The following is a 16,404-nucleotide window of genomic DNA, read 5'->3' as shown; positions in this document are numbered from 1 at the left end:
ATACAAATGGGGAAAAAATTGAAAATATAAGCCGAAGAAGCCCTTATAAACAATTTGGTTTCTCTGTTAAACATTACTCACAACTTTTCATATCAAAACGTGACATGGGTGATCCTAGTAGGTACAATAAATATTCATTCACACTCCAACCCCACCTACACTTAAGAGAGATACGAAAAAAAGAGGAGAAAATGAAAAATATAATGAATAATGAGATAGAAAAAGAAAAGAGATAAGGAGAGAAAATGAGTGGACATGAGATAGAACGAGAAAGTATGATGTGAATAAATCAAAACCCGATGGTACCTCTCATATAATGTTAGTGAACTAATTGAGTATACTAACATGTCCGTGTGTCCAATGCAAAACATTGCAGATTAATTAAACTCCTTTAGATAAATGTGTAGATTCTGAAAATTCCAAAGAGTTTCTCCTACGTCAATGCCATAAAACCTTGGGATGAGGTACCATATTTATTTTTCCCCTCGGCCAATGGAGGTTGTTATATCACGGCTCAAGCTGTTCATCAAATGTGATCCTCATTCAAAAATTTACAGCATTGATTGGTGGAAGAGCACTTTGGCACCACTTAACACAGATTTAGCATCATCTGCGCAACAAAGACGATTGAGTATCACAAAACAATCAACAATGAAACACCCAACAACCAAAAGACCAATGAACAAAACCTTGTAAATTCATTATAGAAAGGGATTCACTATTGAATAAGAGTACAACATAAAACTTCGCCTTGTCAAAAGGGGTGCAATGACAGTTTTTGGTAAGACCATTCTACAAATTTCCTTTTAAGTATGAGACTAATCTGTGTTCTGGCTTTAGCTTTGCCTAGGCCACTAGGTGGTTACCGCGAGTTTCAAACCCCTGCATTATACATAAAATTCACTAACATGAAGCGCAAACTGTGTCATACCTCGTGGTTAACTCTATTTACCTACCCCTATGTTTGGTGACATACACATACCACAAGGAATTTACTTTGTCACCTATATTTATTTTATCATCCTAAGATCACAAGAGGCCATATGATCGAAAGCTATCAATTTAATTTACAAGAGATAGCACATACATTGGTTAGAAGCTCTGGTGTTTGATTCTTGTGAGAGTTCGCGATGATATATCATTATCTAGATGATTCTTTGCTAGAGGAGTGCTAGCAACACTCACTTCAACACTCTTTTTCCAACACTCTCTTTGAGAGGTTGAAATTCACGTGGGTCCCACTAAATTGGAAAGTGGGGTCCATACTTTTAATGGAACCCACATGAATTTCAACGAATCAGGGAGAGAGATTGTTGGAAAGGGAGTGTTAAAGCTAGTGTGGTTAGCATTTTTCTTCTTTGCTATCAATAAATTAGTCTTTGGTAGAGATGGCAATATTACAGGCTTCTTAAGGTTCTTACTTCTTATGCAATTTGCTTGAGAATTCAAAAATACTTATTTGGCTTCAGCTGAATTATGCTTTTGTCAAACAGATTCAAGTCCAGCATGCTGCAAGGTCTCCGATCACAAAAATATACGACGTGAAATGATTTGTTATCACGGATGCTGAACAAAGACCAAAGCAACTTATAAACATGCAACATGTGAAGCAACTAGATATGCACATGAATATGGGCATGGCTATAACCAGAAACATAGTTAATACCTAACCTGCAATAGCAGCTAAGTTGAAAGCAGAAGGAACATTTGCCTCAACCTCAACAGCAGCTTTAGCCACAGCAGTGCCAACAGACACACTTTGCATAATATCTAATCCTGCACAAATTGATGTTAGTATTCCACCAACTAAGCAATCACCAGCCCCCGTAAGCCTTACGACTGAAGCAGGAAGTGACGGAAAATGCACAGCAAAGACATGAGAGCTTCTTTCAAGTTCTGAAAAAACAGAATAACTATTAGGTGGACACTTTTGCATAACAGTCTTGTATAACTGTCCACCAAAACCACCCTGATTTGTTTTCTCTACAGGAACTTTAAAGCAGCTTGGCCCTCCTTTACTACATAAAAACACTCCATTTGAGCCTAAGGTCACTAGGACCACTTTAATGCCTTTTTCTAGCAGAACCCACACTGCTGGTTTCAACATTTGAAACAAAGATAATGTTGAAAAGTTATCTTTATTATGGTTTTCTTTCAGTGGACGGAACACATCACTGCCAGATAAAGCATTTGCCATTGCAACAAGTTCATCTTCATTTGGAGAAGCAAAAGTTACCTAAACAAAGTATGCACGAATGTCACAGAAAACAATTTTGATACAATGAATGAATTTTATAAGCACGAATGATATCCAATGATGTTAATTAAGACATTTAAAGAATTTTCCATTGACACTTGCAGAAGGTTAAATTAACGCATAATGATAACACTATTAACAAAATAATGAATATAAAGAATTCAACACAGTACGAAGAAAGTTGCTAGCAACAACAGCAGTTTACAACTATTTCAGACTAACGTAGTTCCCAATTTCTCACGAATCCCTTTGACCTAACCTTGAAATAGATCTAAGAAAGCTTAAGTTCGTACAAAGCATGGCACTCACATACTTGGCAATAGAGGTGATTCTTCGGGATTTAGTAACTGACACTGGCTCAAACCAGACTGGACACCCTGTGTCAGCTGCCACTGAGGAATGTAGATAATTATGCGAAGGGAAGAAATAACATTTATAGTGAGTTTATAATTCAGCATAGACTGGGGAGGAGATAATTAAAAGAACAATATGCAATTTACTTTTACAAGAAGCTTCGAGGGAAGTACAACTCAGATTTGCATCAACCATTAACATTGGAGCAGAAAGTAAAGTGTGCTTGAAGTGCAGGATCCAGTCAGGTGTCAGACATTTTTCCTGTAAAAATATGACAGTATATGATTGGCTTTTATTATGATATAAATATGTAAGGATGTGATCCACATCTTTTAGCTTGTAAGTTTGGAGATTACTTGATAGCTTAAGATTTGAAAGATGAACTTACCAGAGCTTCCACACTAGCAACAGCAGCTGCTACCTCGCCATTAACATCGAATATATTGCACACAACTGGAGTATCAATATCTTTATCCTTCAAAATTCCTACGTCAAATGAATAATATGCATGTCATTATTTGCCTAGTTATAACAGGTCTATATGAAGAACAGCTGCGAAAACATAAGAGCTTACCTTCTGTAGATAGATCAGCCGACTTCCAATGTTCCCATAATAGATTTCCTAGAACAAAAAAGTTTAATAAAAGAAGAATTTTTTTGTAAGTTTCTTACATGGATTATTTGGCAAATGTCATTCTGGTCAAATTGTCTTTTTATACACGCACATCTTAGAAAGAAACAACCACTGAAGCTTCTTAAACTAATTGGGAGTAGTAGCTAAAAGCATTACAAATTTAAGATACTTCATAATTTGTCAGTTATAGGTACCAATGAAGCATATGTTGGTTTCCCAATAATCATTTTGCCTTTCTATACTCATCAGGATGAATGATAACTATTATCTTATTATTTAAGAATATTAGCCTATTAGGTGTTTTCAGTCTCTCAGGGATTATTATTCTACGTATTTAATGAGTTGATTAAGTACAGGTAATCTAAAATGATAATAGGAGTCCAAGTAATTAAATGTAGTTTAAAAAGTCACGGAGTTAGTTGAGTTTAGTTTGTTTGTTTCTAGTTAGTTAAGAATTCTGTTAGTTTGTTAATGTGATAGTGTGTGTTAGTGTATCAGAGGTGCTTGTGCATTATAAATAAACAAGTAGTGCATCACCCATTCCAATCAGTGAATAATATGGAACCTCCTTGGTGTTCTCCTCTCCCTCGTTATGCAGAAAACTCCCTCTCCTTCTCTTGCTTTGCCTCATCTCAATTTATTGAGACGGTAACAGAGCTTCACCCGTGGAGCTTACCAACTCCACCTTTACGCCATTCCATTTCCATTCAAGCTTCAATGGTTGTCAATGAGGGCTTCAAGCACCAAGATCTATTCTCAGTCATTTTTCCAACCCCCTTGCTTCATTCTCACCGACTCCGCCATCTATCATCTATGGATGAGAGCAAATATGGAGAAGAAGTCCAAACTGTCCTTCCACCTCTTCCTTTTGCCGCAACTACACTTCTTTTTACCACAACCATGATTACTTTGCTTTCATTTTTCCCATAGAAGTTCCAAACATGGTGTCAGGAATCGCTTTCTTCTTTAGAGTGGTGACCACCAACTTTCCTAACAAGCTGGAGTGGATACCAGCGTGCTTTCCCGTCATTTTTGGGAGCACCAATTGTGCCAAATTTTTAGCAGCAAAGGATGCCCTGAAACTCTGAGATGCACGCCAAATAGCGCTCAGAAATGACAGCCGCAACTTCATGTTTCCTGGTGATCAATGTCAAGAAGATGAGGAGAATGTCAATGGTAGAGAAGGGGGCAACCATCCAGAAATGGAGTTTGGACGATGACTTAATCTTTTCTTCCTCATCATTCCAATGCCCTCTTCCTCAGGGAGTTAGAACTCAGTTCACTATCTCCCACCTTTAGGGATGTCAACAACCTTCCTCTATCTTCAAACCACCTGGATTGGGATTTTGAAGTATTGGGATGACAAAAGCTATCCCAGTCAACATTTAGCTCACACTGACATTGGTAGTTCTGATCAAAATCTTACGCGAGACATTAACTAGGCGATTGGAAGAGAATGGTTCCAATGCTATCTCTGTACGCGTGTTTTGTGTATTTAAATCTCATCATGCTGATAACTTAGTTCCTGTGGTTGGTGATGCGATATATTATGATGATTGAAGATTTAGTGGTTTTCTTTGTTTCCATGTTTCGGCATACCATCACCAGATTGAGGTGTGCCAATACAGCTAGTTGGCTCCAATTCCTATCCCATTCTACACACTTTCCTTCCATTTCCAGGACTGCATGACTTTTTCAGCACATTATTTTGTCCTCATTGTTCGTTTGAAGAAAACCAATACTAGTTTTGAGTCTAAGTCTATTGAAGAGGCACCCGAATTCAGATGAATGAATAAGACAAATGTTTCCATTACGAATAACTGCCAAACTTTACTATAGGCCTAATATAAGTTACCATTAAGCATTGCCTATTAACCACAAGTCCATAATAAATCTAAAAGATAAAAATTATCACGATGACCAAAGAGAAAATGTTTTGAGATAATAGGAATTCACCAGCCATGTCAGAACCGATAGCACTAATCATGAATGGCTTTGCTCCAAGCTTTGACATGCACTCTGCTATATTCCTTGCAACACCTCCTCGGAAATAATAGACCTGACAATTCCCAGTATAAGATAGACATGAACATTATTAACAAGATTGAGCTGGCATCATCATCCTCATTTAGTCTTGAGAACTGAAAAGCAATTCCACATCATATTGGGTACTCTTATTGACTAACCTTGCCAGGGGTAGTAGTTCCTGGGTTTGCATGGATTGAAGGTATGGCATGAATGTCCAGCACCATTCCCCCAATTATTACTGCTTCGTGACTCTGCATTGTTCCCCTGATGTTGCTCAAAGAACCGATTGAGGAGATAACAACTACGTGATGCGATGTAAATCTGGAATGAAACAAGTCAAGGAAATACGATCAAATACAAGTAAAATTTCAACTGTTTGTTTGGGACTAGACAGACTGAGTGAGAGGGTTCATTGTTGAAAGAAAGAAGCACGAAATAACCTCACCCGAGTCAACTCAATTCGTAGAGGCCCAATAGTGGGGTCATGTTTAGGAGAACAATATTTTTTTTTCTTTCTCATTTCTCGTTCCAACCCATAAATGATAAAATTATGTGGCTACATGATATACATACATGGATATGACTATATGAGGTATGACATCTATGAAAACTTTTATAACTTTTATTTTAGTCCCTATAAATTATTATTCATTTTTAGTCATTAAAAATAAAGTAATACTATGATTTTGCTAGTAAAACTAAAATCACATTAGTTTAATTTAATCAGAGAAAAATATGTTGTAGTGGTTAGCTCACAACGTCTCTTAACCATAAAGTTGAGAGTTCGATCTTTACCCATGAGAATTAAACGCAAATTATGACAAATTGTTTATTGTTTCATGTGAGCACTCGCAAATCGCAATAAGAATATTAAGGATGCAGGTGTCATCATTCTCCATAGCGCAGGTTCCAGTAGGCGTGAAGGCGCAGTACCCCACCGTGAAGAAGAAGGAGTCCATGGCGGATTCCACCGTCCCCAAGTGGGCCCAGAAGACCGTCACTCTACCTCCTCTCCGCCGTGGCTGCCACCTCGTTACTTCCAAGGTTCTCTCCTACCAATTCCCCAATTACAATTCATGCTTTGTTTCCTTTTTCCAAAACCCTAATCACCATTGATTGATTCTCCCAAATCAGATAGCGAAGGAAATCGAGCAAGACCTTTCTGGATTCAAATGTGGCCTTGCTCATCTCTTCTGTCAGTATATTTATTATATTCAATTTGAGTATGATTTTTAGTTTTCAATTTGGATTATTGAACTGAAATTGGAACTTGTTTCCTGATTGAATTGAAAATCACAGTGCAGCACACGAGTGCTTCTCTTACCATCAATGAGAATTACGACTCCGATGTTCGCCATGACACTGAAACCTTCCTCAATCGAATAGTTCCCGAGGTTTCTTTCTTTAATTTTCCTTCCAATTACCATCAACAGTAGTATTCATTATTCTTGTTTAATCACAATGTGTCTTTGTTGTCGCCTGCAGGGTCCATCTGCGCCTTGGAAGCATACTATAGAGGGTTAGTTTTTCTTTTATTTTCACTAATCTATATTTTCATTTCTGTCCCCGAATGATAGCTCAAGTGGTAAGGGCTACGGGACATATGGGTTGGGTGAGGGAGGTTCAGGGATCAATCCTGCAAGGTGCAATTTATTTTTCAGATGTACCAAAAAATATATTTTTGTTTTTCTTGATTTTTACATATCAGGGAGCTAATCCAGCTTCAATAATGTGAATAATTTTTGTTGTGATTTAATTGATTTGGTTTGAGAATGCAAGTCATTTCTATAATTCTATTCATAAGTTCAATCCTATGGGAAGTATTTTATTCACTAGCCTCTAGGATTGGATTGGGCTAGTAGTGGTGACTGGTGAGGGACTCGGGTAGTTTCACCGCCATCATTGTACTAGAAAATTATTCTATTTATATGTTCACCGTGGAATTTATGGTCTATCCCTATTCCCTATCCTCTGAAGATGGGTTTCTACATCTTCTTAATTCCATATGTTTTATCATCATGTAAACACATTTTCAAAATACTTCTACAATTGATTTTAGAGCCAAAGTCAATTATGGGGGGAGATTTTTGTGAGTAGCTTCTGGGTGTTAGAAATGATTTTGAGGAATAATAAGTTGATCCAAACATGCTATAAGTCAGTTATAAAGCATAGTGCTGCTGTTAGATTTCTGCATATGATTCATTTAAGTGCTTCCACAATGTATTGTATTTTCCATCCGTGGCAACTAGCAATCTTCTTTGGCTTTGGAAATTTGCAGGCCCAGATGACATGCCAGCTCATATTAAATCATCCATGTTTGGTTGCACACTCACGTGAGAACTGTGCTTTATGTTTCAGTTTGATTTGATTTGATTCATTATACTGAGAAATTATGATTATGTCATCGTCTACTGACATCTTATTTTTTAGGATACCAATTACAAATGGAAAGCTTAACATGGGCACATGGCAGGTAACAAAATTAATTTTCGCAATGACTTGTCTGAAATGTTCTTGATCTCTCTTTCTCTCTATATATTTCATTGAACTCCTTTACACTTTGTTTGGTATTCAAAAATCCGGTAGATACCATTGGGGGGGGGGGGACGTTGAAGAGGAAGGGGTAGTTTTGGAATTTTAAAAAGAAGGGGCTGAGAATTGGGGGTGGTAGGGGTGGGAATATCAACTCTTATTGTGGAGGTCGCAACTCCTCTTCTCTATTTACCTCTTTTCTTTCTTTCTTCAGTAACTTACCTCAACATAGTTTAAGAGTATGGTCATCAACTTACCTCAACAGAACGTTAAAGTGCGGGGTTAAAGTGCACTTGGATAACCAATGGCTACCCATGTGTATCTTATGCACACGCATATCCAAGGAGTTGAATCAATATTTTCATTATGGGCGGTGTTTCAAAGTTATTCCTTCCAGTAATTCATTATTGATGTCCTGAGTCAGTGATAGGTATACATCACGATGTTTGATACATGAGACACTGTTTAACAGCTGAATGATGATTATATAAACCTTCTATTCACAACAAATTCAGAATCACTCAACACTCCACCTCAAGATATGTACATTCTACACCACCTATATGTAGTCTCTCAATCACTATATTTTCGTGCATTTTGACTTAGAAGAGCTAATTTCTCACATTATACATGAACTTGAAAAGGGTAAATCGCATTTATCAGAACAAAATCGTAAGGACACAGTTTTAGATTATGACTGAGCAACTAACAAAACATAACATTGATGACCAGTTTTAAAACGTAAGAACAAACGAAAAACTGATTGTCATATTTCATTTAAAGAAGGGAGGATAGCTATTTCATTAAAGTTGAAGTTTTATGATCTAAGAATATTTTAGAATGAAATGAGTGAAGTAATAGATTGTCATTAAACATAATGTCTTAATCCCTCGTTCATTTTTATAAGACTATATGTATATGTATAACCCTCTAAATTCAAAAATGAAATTTTCCTTATTTTATTCCTAAACCCTCTGAACTAACATACACTTAGGGTTGCTTGTCAACAGTATAGCTAATGGAGACCTTTCATTTTTACTTGCTTATGAAAAACTGTTTAGTTAATTTGCAAATGTTCACACTACATTTATTACATGACCTATCGGTGCGCTTGTTTGTTCATGTTTCAGGGTATATGGCTTTGTGAGCACCGTGATGATCCTACCTCAAGAAGAGTTGTTATCACTCTTAATGGAATATGAGGTGCTATAATCTATTTACTTTATCTCACCTCTGTGACTGATTCAAGACAAACTGGAATTTAGCAGGATGTGTGCTATGTATTGACAGTTCTTCCGGTGTAATTTGAGTATTTTGCTATGGACGCAGCTGTGTAAAGTATGTGACCCTCTAATGCATATAAAAGTTCTGAATAATTGTTTATGTTAGTGGTAATTATTACTATTATTATTGTTGTTTCCTAGCATGGGTCTGAGAATTGCCTTCGATTTAGGTTGTAGGCATATTATCCAGATATTGAGTGTGTTTGGCTAGTCCTTTCCTTATTTTACTAGCTAATGCTGGCAAAAGTTAAAAGTCCCATTTAGATGGCTGAAGAAGAAATATTAATGGATATAAGAAAGGGGTGCACGATCAATATAGCTGTAAGTCATTTTAGACAAATTAGCATCTTAGACAATAAAATTTCATTAAGTTGCTCATTCTTCCACAATAAAAGACTTGCAAGGTTTGCTCATAAAAAAATAGGGTTAAATAGGTTTTTAGTCCCAGGGATGAATTGAATCTGGTCCCTTCAAAAAAAAGTTCACAGCTTTTGTTCTCCAACATTATTGAAAAAGGCGAATTTAGTCTCTATTGTACTTTTGTGGCTGTTTTTGTGTATGAACGACTTTTAACCGTCACAAATTATTTAATTTTGGTTTAGTGGTTGTTTAAACTACCACAAAATGAGTTGATGGACTAATTTCACTCTTTCATTAATATTTGAGATTAAAAGCTGTAAATTTCTTTTAGAATGATTAAATCAAATTCACGCTTAATTTACAGAGATCAAATTCACTCTCTCATTGTTCCACAACAGTTTAGCCACTGGTTTTTTGGGATTTAACAGCAGCAGAACATCCTGGCTGTGGCGGTGCTTTGGTAGTCCTAGCGGTGGCGTAACAATCGGGTTTTTAGTGATAACCCATGGCGAATTAACTATGTTATGCGACAAGTTCTAGCCTATGCAGCAACTTGGACCAAGTGGCCAACCACGGGAGCTGTTGCGGTGCAACATGATACGAACGGGCGGTGGCCATGGCGGAAAATACCAAAAGTTATTCGCAGTTCTCCATGGTTGTCCTTCCCACAGTTGGAGCGTTGGCTAGAGCTGGGTATGTGTCGGGTTCACCTAGGGATGCAGTTCTGCTTTGCGTTGATGGCAGCCATAACCCAACTCATAATCGTATGAGTTGCGGCGCGGTGCTGCGCGACAGCAGTGGAGTGTGGGTATCAGGCACCTATACCAGTTATGATATGGCAGCGCTTTCCTTGCTTAATTGTTGGCTGTCGACATGAGTTTGCATATGTATGAGAGCTTTGACATAAGACTATTACTTGTGCTTCGGACTGTCAATAGGCTGTGGAAGTTATTCAGAATGATGGGGATGTTTCTATGTTCTAGGAGAAGGAGAATATTTGTTCACATTCCGCAGGAGAGAAATAATGCAGCGAATTTTCTAGCTTATCTGGATTTTCTAGCTTATCAGACCTCTTGCGAAGGCATCTCTCACCGTGATTGGAGGCTTCCGCCAATGATGATCATAGCGTCCCTATAGCGTCCCTATGTGTGGACGCGGTGACTTACTTTTTTATTTTTTTAGTCTTCCTCTTGTAATAAAAAGAAGATATAACTAAAAGTTTTTAAATATAAATTAGGGGTATTTTTGCTCATGTAAAAGTTATAAGAAAGTGTATTGTTATGTTCTCATTCGTTCCATCATTTACAACGAAACCAAAGTGTACCGCGTTTTATGTCTTGGTATGTTCCACCTTTATAATACTCCCTCCGTCCCTTTTTAGAAGTACCTGTTCAACAATTACGCTTATCAATAAAACATGTAATGAAGTTATTTAATGTTTTAATTTAAAAAAATGTAATGCAATTTTACATATTTACCCTTATTGAATTTCACTATCTCTAAAGTTAACAAACTATCTCTCCTAACAAACTTTTAAACTTTTATTTTTCATACAATATTTAAGTTAGAAACAATAAATGGTACTCCACCAATTTTGAAGAAAATGGTACTGCCACCAATTTGAAAAATCTGGTATACGTATGCGAGAAAAATTGAGATAGATGTTTGCAGTATTAATTTAAAAAATTGGTTTGCAAGCATGAATAGTGGGTGATGGTTAAAATTTTAAAATTTAAAAAAATAACAAATGCAAGGGGTAGTTGTGGAACATTATAATATTGTTTTTAAAAATCTAATAAAGGGTCTTATATTAAGGGACATGAGGTGTATCACTAAGGGGTCTTATAAAAAGAAACGGATGGAGTATAACAAACACAAAACAAAACCAATATGTCTTATTCAATCTCATTCCAACCTATCAACCAAACATATCTAAATAATTTCGTTGCACCAAACCATCTTACCTAACACCTAAAAATCCCAAGATCCTTCTTTTAAGGGTAAAATAAGTTAATATGATAAGTTATCACATTATATTGACTCAGCAAAAACACCAAATTACAATAAGACAAAACAACATACAATATTCTATCATGACCCAGGAATAAACCATGCAAGTTGAAGCCTATGACTATGAAGAATCCCTAGAGATACGGTACTTTACTTTATTTAGTGAAGTACGGTGCTCTATACGATGTCTAAGAAAAATGTATGACATCAGTTCCTCACACATTAAATGACATAGAATGACGAATTTGCCACTTAGAAGGTAATCAAGTTCATGAAACTGCTCCTTTCAATGCATTGCTTGAAGGTTGTTGTAATGCTGGTAAAGTTCTGGTAGTGGTAGCAAATGTTCTGCTTCAGAGAATGTTTGAGAAAAATATAACTGATTGTCCATCTTGGAGTATTCTCAATAAGTGGCTTTGTGAGGATGGGGAGCTTGGGTTTTTTTTTTTTTGGTAATGGGACTCTCTAGCTATGCAATTGATATACACCCTTGGTTCTTACCGGAAACTGAGCCACTTGGTGAGACAAAACGTAATGGTTGATGAGGTTGACGGTAACCGGTGTAAAGGTGGTGGTGGTTAAACTGCAACGGTGCCGACAATGGCTAAGAACGTGGAGGTCATGTCAGTGAAAGATTCAAGGGTGAGAGGGGTTGTAGAAGAGGCCAGGCTGATGGGGAAGGGGAGGGTTAATTGGGTAATTTAAATCCCTAAATCTCAACCATTCAATATTAAACAAACATATCAACGGTGATTTTAGCTTCCCATATTTTTTCAAAAGGCAGGTAGCCTTCTCCAAAGTCATGACAATTACTCTTCTATCTAAAGTTGGAAAACAAATCTCAAACTAAAATAAAACTTCTAAAGGTTTATTACCGAATTTCCGATGTTATCCATTTCATATTTTCATTGCAAAGAGTGAAAAATATCACCCCCTGAATGAGAAGCTTATGAAAATTTCAAAATAGAGCAATCAAGATGGTCACATGAGCATAAAAATAAAACAAGCAATTCTTAACTTCCAATTTGACATCATCTACTCATGGAGAGAGCTGAAAGATACTGGCAAACCTATCAATGCTTGGAATCTTCTTCTTCACAGAATTTGGAGTATTGTTCTGAATCCATCAAGTTGCTTAGTTCACTGCTGTCACTCAATTCTACTTTAATTATCCATCCATCTTCATAAGGGCTTGAGTTGACCTACATGTAAAGAAACATAAAAACACTTAGCTGATAAAAAAAAATCTGACAGAAAAAAAGGCCATATTAAAAGTTCATTGAAATCCTTCAGCATTACAAAAGCATAGACTTCCAAAATTTAGAGTTTAAAAAGAAACTAGAGAGATTAAAATGCACAAATTATCAGGATTCAACTTACAGATATTGTCTTTCATGTAACAAAAGTAACAAAGATCCATATTTAATGATACAGCCAGTTCTACATTGGTTGTCACAGGTCTAACACAACTTTGACATTTATCCAGGCTTATGACTGGCTATGCCACAACATAGGCGGAGTTTCATGTAAAAAAAGTATAAAGAATTTGGCAACAGAACTCACCTTAGCGGGAGAGCTGTTAAGCTCCTCATTAACTTCAACCACTTTTCCTGAAACAGGAGAGTTGATATCGCTAGTTGCCTTCACACTTTCAACTGCGCCAAAACCACCTCCTTGTGTTACTTCTGTCCCCACTTCTGGCAATTCAACATACACAACATCACCCAAATGATCTTGGGCATGATCAGTTATGCCAACAGTTGCAGAATTTCCATCAACTTTCACCCACTCATGAGAATCGGCATACTTCAAATCTTTAACAACTGTAGTAGAAGAACGCAACAAGGCGCAAGTTTGTTAGAAAAAACCAAATAATTAACATTGTTCCTAAATCCCCAACAAGTAAATAAGATCAATTGGCATTTTTGCTTTTGAATTCATTTTAATTATAAAACTAAATATGCACTTGGGAGGTATTTTCAATCAGACATGCTGAAGATAAGATATTTTCCATCCTGCAAAATATAGCTTCTGGTTATATTTTTCCAGAATCTTACAATTAAACAATGATATTGCTAATCCAAGAGTTGTGAATTAACATCAAGTCAAGCTCCATAATGATTTACCAGATATTAGTTCAGGAAAGAAGTAAATTCAGGAACTTAAAGAGCCCATCAGATCTGGGATATTGAGGGCCTCTCTCTATGGTTTCAAGGAGGAGAATTACTGTTTAAGTAGAATGCATTTTGAAAGAATTACTAAGAACAAATGAGTTGTGTTTAGTAATGTTTACCCAGATGTAACTTGGATTTATGAATATTGTTTGGACAAGTATAGGTATAAATGTATAATTGATGCATATAACTAAAAAAAATGCATTTACTTTGAATTCTTGGTAGAAGTGTGTAGAAAATGCATTTACTCATGAAAATAAACTTATTACTTTGTTACCCAAAATGCTAATAAGTTATATTTGATGGAAATTTTACTTTGAAAAACAAGTCTGAGCCCAAAAGTAATTATCCACCAAATTCCCAAATATGCATTAAAAAGAATGAGAAAAGCCATTCTCTCTGAAGTCATATCAAAGCTCAAATATTGAAAATGTAATAAACAGCATAGGTACAAACCAAGATTCAAAAGTAAAGAGACATGAAACATTTACCACACATACACTTGGAATAAATCCAAGACTAAATCCAAGTTTCCTTACCCATTTAGTGTTCCAAAATCCAAAATCCTTCCTATTGTCACAATGTCACTATCAATTACCAACACCAGGTTCCTTGTCACTATCCAAAATTTCATTTGTCCACAAACAAAACAATGGGAATTGATTTTAATGCCACCCTTAATATTCATGTCATCCCCTTCCGCCATTTTAAGTTGCGGAATGTATAATTTGTTTTCAGTGCGGTGTGTAATTGATCCCCACACGGTAAAATCGGGTGGCGGCGAGAAAACAAATAGGGGTGACATTAAAATCAATTCCCAAAAACTATATCCTCATCATGTCATAAAATTTGGAGGTGGGGCATTGTGAATGCTACTGCTGGTGGCTCCACTACCACCCCACCACCACCACCTAGAAAACTAACACGCATCAATGATATAAAAGTAAAGATCATACGATACGATGCGAGATTTAAAATGAAACATTCAATAACATTGGATCAAGATCTAGAAATTCTATCGCACGCACCAGATAAATTACATGACCAAAAACACAATCAAAAGTGATCGATGAAACAGAAACAAAATGAATGAAAAACCAGATCATAGAGAGAGATAAGGAGATTACCACTGGAGAAGGCTCTGTTGAAGACAGAGATCCTCAGGTACGACGCAGCTCTTGAAGCCCACAATTGTCTGCAAGCCATTTCGCTGTCTGTCTCTGTGTCTGCGTTTGAAGTACTTGCACAATAGTGTTTGTGTTTGTGTTTGTGAATGGCTGGCCATTTTATATTGTGGGGGTTGGTGAATGAATGTCTTTTCCTTTTTTTTTTTGTCATTAGGGATTCCTTCAATACGAGGTTTTTTTTTCTACCTAAAAATGTGAAATTTTGACTTTTTTTCTCACAAATTTGGGCATCTTATTTAAGGAAAATTAAACATGTATTACATGAACCAATGAATCATGAGTAAATATTGATGGTTTTGTGATATGAAGTATAGCAAATAGAGTTGTGAGTTAAATATTAGTATTTGTTCCCACCAAGGTTAGAACACATGATGGTAGACTAATCAGGGGTAAGAAGCCTTAGTCATTGTTACAACGGCCCTATGTGGTTACAATTGAACATGCATTGTCCTTTCCTCTTAGTCCATTTCACTCTATATGTTGGGCCTTATTTTGCTTTAGCTCCACTGTCTCTATTTTGTCGTGTTTTTGTCTTTTTTATTTTGAGTATATCGGTCGCTTGGTGACGCGTCTTCCTGTGTTTTTTTTTCTATACATACTATTGTTTCCTTTATTTTGTAAATCTCAACTCCACGTTGCTAGTGATTCCTATGTTTTCAAGATTTGCTTCTTCTTTATTTTCTCCTATAATCCCCGCAAATGTTATCGAGATAGAAGACAATGAGAGAAGTTGAAGGAAAGGAGGTTGCCTTGTTCTTGATGGATCTTGCAAGCATGTATAAGTCTAGATCGTACTCATGTTGTCTTGGTTCCATGATATGAGTCTTGACCAGACTCGAAATGCCCTAGTAGTTGCATAAGTCCTCATCCTTGGTTTCATTATTTCAGCCAAGTATCAAAAACTTCTTCTTCATGAGTATTCTACAAAGCTTCTCCTCAACAAGTATTCTAAAAGACTTATTCTCAATAAGTATTCTAAATTCAAATAGATATTTTCCTTCTACTTAGATTCTCTTCAGTAAGAGCAATGTACAAAAATTAAGATCTAACAACTTTTTAGTATTGTGATACAAGATATGATACTAAAAGAATACTAAGAGTGTTTCAGAGAGACATGTTGATTTAATGTGTAGGATCTCTGAAGACGAAGATGAGTGGGTTTTTGATGTTGAGGCATTATTCTCACTTTTTAAAATCCTTCTTCGTTAGTTCTTGTTCTTTAGATCTTCAAGTCTTTCTTTTATACTCCTTCTTATAAGTTAAGAGACGTTGTAATGTCTATACCCTTCTATTAGTTGACCATCCAAGGATCAAATGACAATCTGCTTTGCATTTAATACTCTTGCTCATTTGATGTTCTTTAGTCAGAGATATTTCTTGAAAGGTGACCCATAGCGTAAGTAGAAGCTTTGTGCAGTGGACCTTTTCTCTTTGAGTGAAAATTAGAGTTGGTAGCAACTTTGTGCAGTGGATCTTTCCTCATTGAGTGAAGGATGTGTCTTTTGTAGCTCATGTGCTGCACTTTGAATTCTTTAGTTATTTCCACGTAGACTTCAGACATTGAAGCTTCATTAGACTATACTTA

General features: G+C 36.3%; 3 protein-coding genes across 5 annotated transcripts; 1 reads left to right on the top strand and 2 right to left on the bottom strand.

The window, feature by feature from the left end:
- Window positions 1–261: 261 nt before the first annotated feature.
- LOC130714268 (pseudouridine kinase) lies at window positions 262–5,860 on the bottom strand. 3 transcript variants are annotated; one of them, XR_009011210.1, is made up of 9 exons: window positions 5,432–5,712; window positions 5,202–5,304; window positions 3,186–3,233; window positions 3,000–3,097; window positions 2,758–2,872; window positions 2,567–2,649; window positions 1,667–2,236; window positions 1,422–1,566; window positions 262–610 (listed from the first exon to the last, which is right to left on the bottom strand). XR_009011210.1 is itself a non-coding variant. In XM_057564170.1 (9 exons), the coding sequence occupies exons 2-9, from the start codon at window positions 5,528–5,530 to the stop codon at window positions 552–554; spliced, it is 1,170 nt and encodes a 389-aa protein (XP_057420153.1). In that variant the 5' UTR covers window positions 5,531–5,594; window positions 5,719–5,860; the 3' UTR covers window positions 262–551. The 3 variants fall into 3 exon arrangements, 2 of the variants coding, with proteins under 2 accessions (XP_057420153.1, XP_057420154.1); XM_057564170.1 differs by lacking the exon at window positions 1,422–1,566 and adding an exon at window positions 5,719–5,860 and having other exon boundaries at window positions 1,672–2,236; window positions 5,432–5,594; XM_057564171.1 differs by lacking the exon at window positions 1,422–1,566.
- Window positions 5,861–6,115: 255 nt separating this feature from the next.
- Window positions 6,116–9,188, top strand: LOC130714270 (uncharacterized). The gene is made up of 7 exons (XM_057564174.1): window positions 6,116–6,317; window positions 6,408–6,468; window positions 6,573–6,667; window positions 6,759–6,792; window positions 7,552–7,606; window positions 7,704–7,746; window positions 8,936–9,188. The coding sequence occupies exons 1-7, from the start codon at window positions 6,150–6,152 to the stop codon at window positions 9,005–9,007; spliced, it is 528 nt and encodes a 175-aa protein (XP_057420157.1). The 5' UTR covers window positions 6,116–6,149; the 3' UTR covers window positions 9,008–9,188.
- Window positions 9,189–12,305: 3,117 nt separating this feature from the next.
- Window positions 12,306–14,915, bottom strand: LOC130714269 (glycine cleavage system H protein 2, mitochondrial). The gene is made up of 3 exons (XM_057564173.1): window positions 14,760–14,915; window positions 13,022–13,281; window positions 12,306–12,660 (listed from the first exon to the last, which is right to left on the bottom strand). Exons 1-3 carry the CDS (start codon window positions 14,836–14,838, stop codon window positions 12,532–12,534), a joined length of 468 nt encoding a protein of 155 aa, XP_057420156.1. The 5' UTR covers window positions 14,839–14,915; the 3' UTR covers window positions 12,306–12,531.
- Between the last annotated feature and the right edge of the window lie 1,489 nt (window positions 14,916–16,404).

The sequence above is a fragment of the Lotus japonicus genome, chromosome 4, assembly GCF_012489685.1.
Source record: "Lotus japonicus ecotype B-129 chromosome 4, LjGifu_v1.2".
Lineage (NCBI taxonomy): Eukaryota > Viridiplantae > Streptophyta > Magnoliopsida > Fabales > Fabaceae > Lotus > Lotus japonicus.
This window is presented reverse-complemented; position numbering and strand designations above follow the sequence as displayed.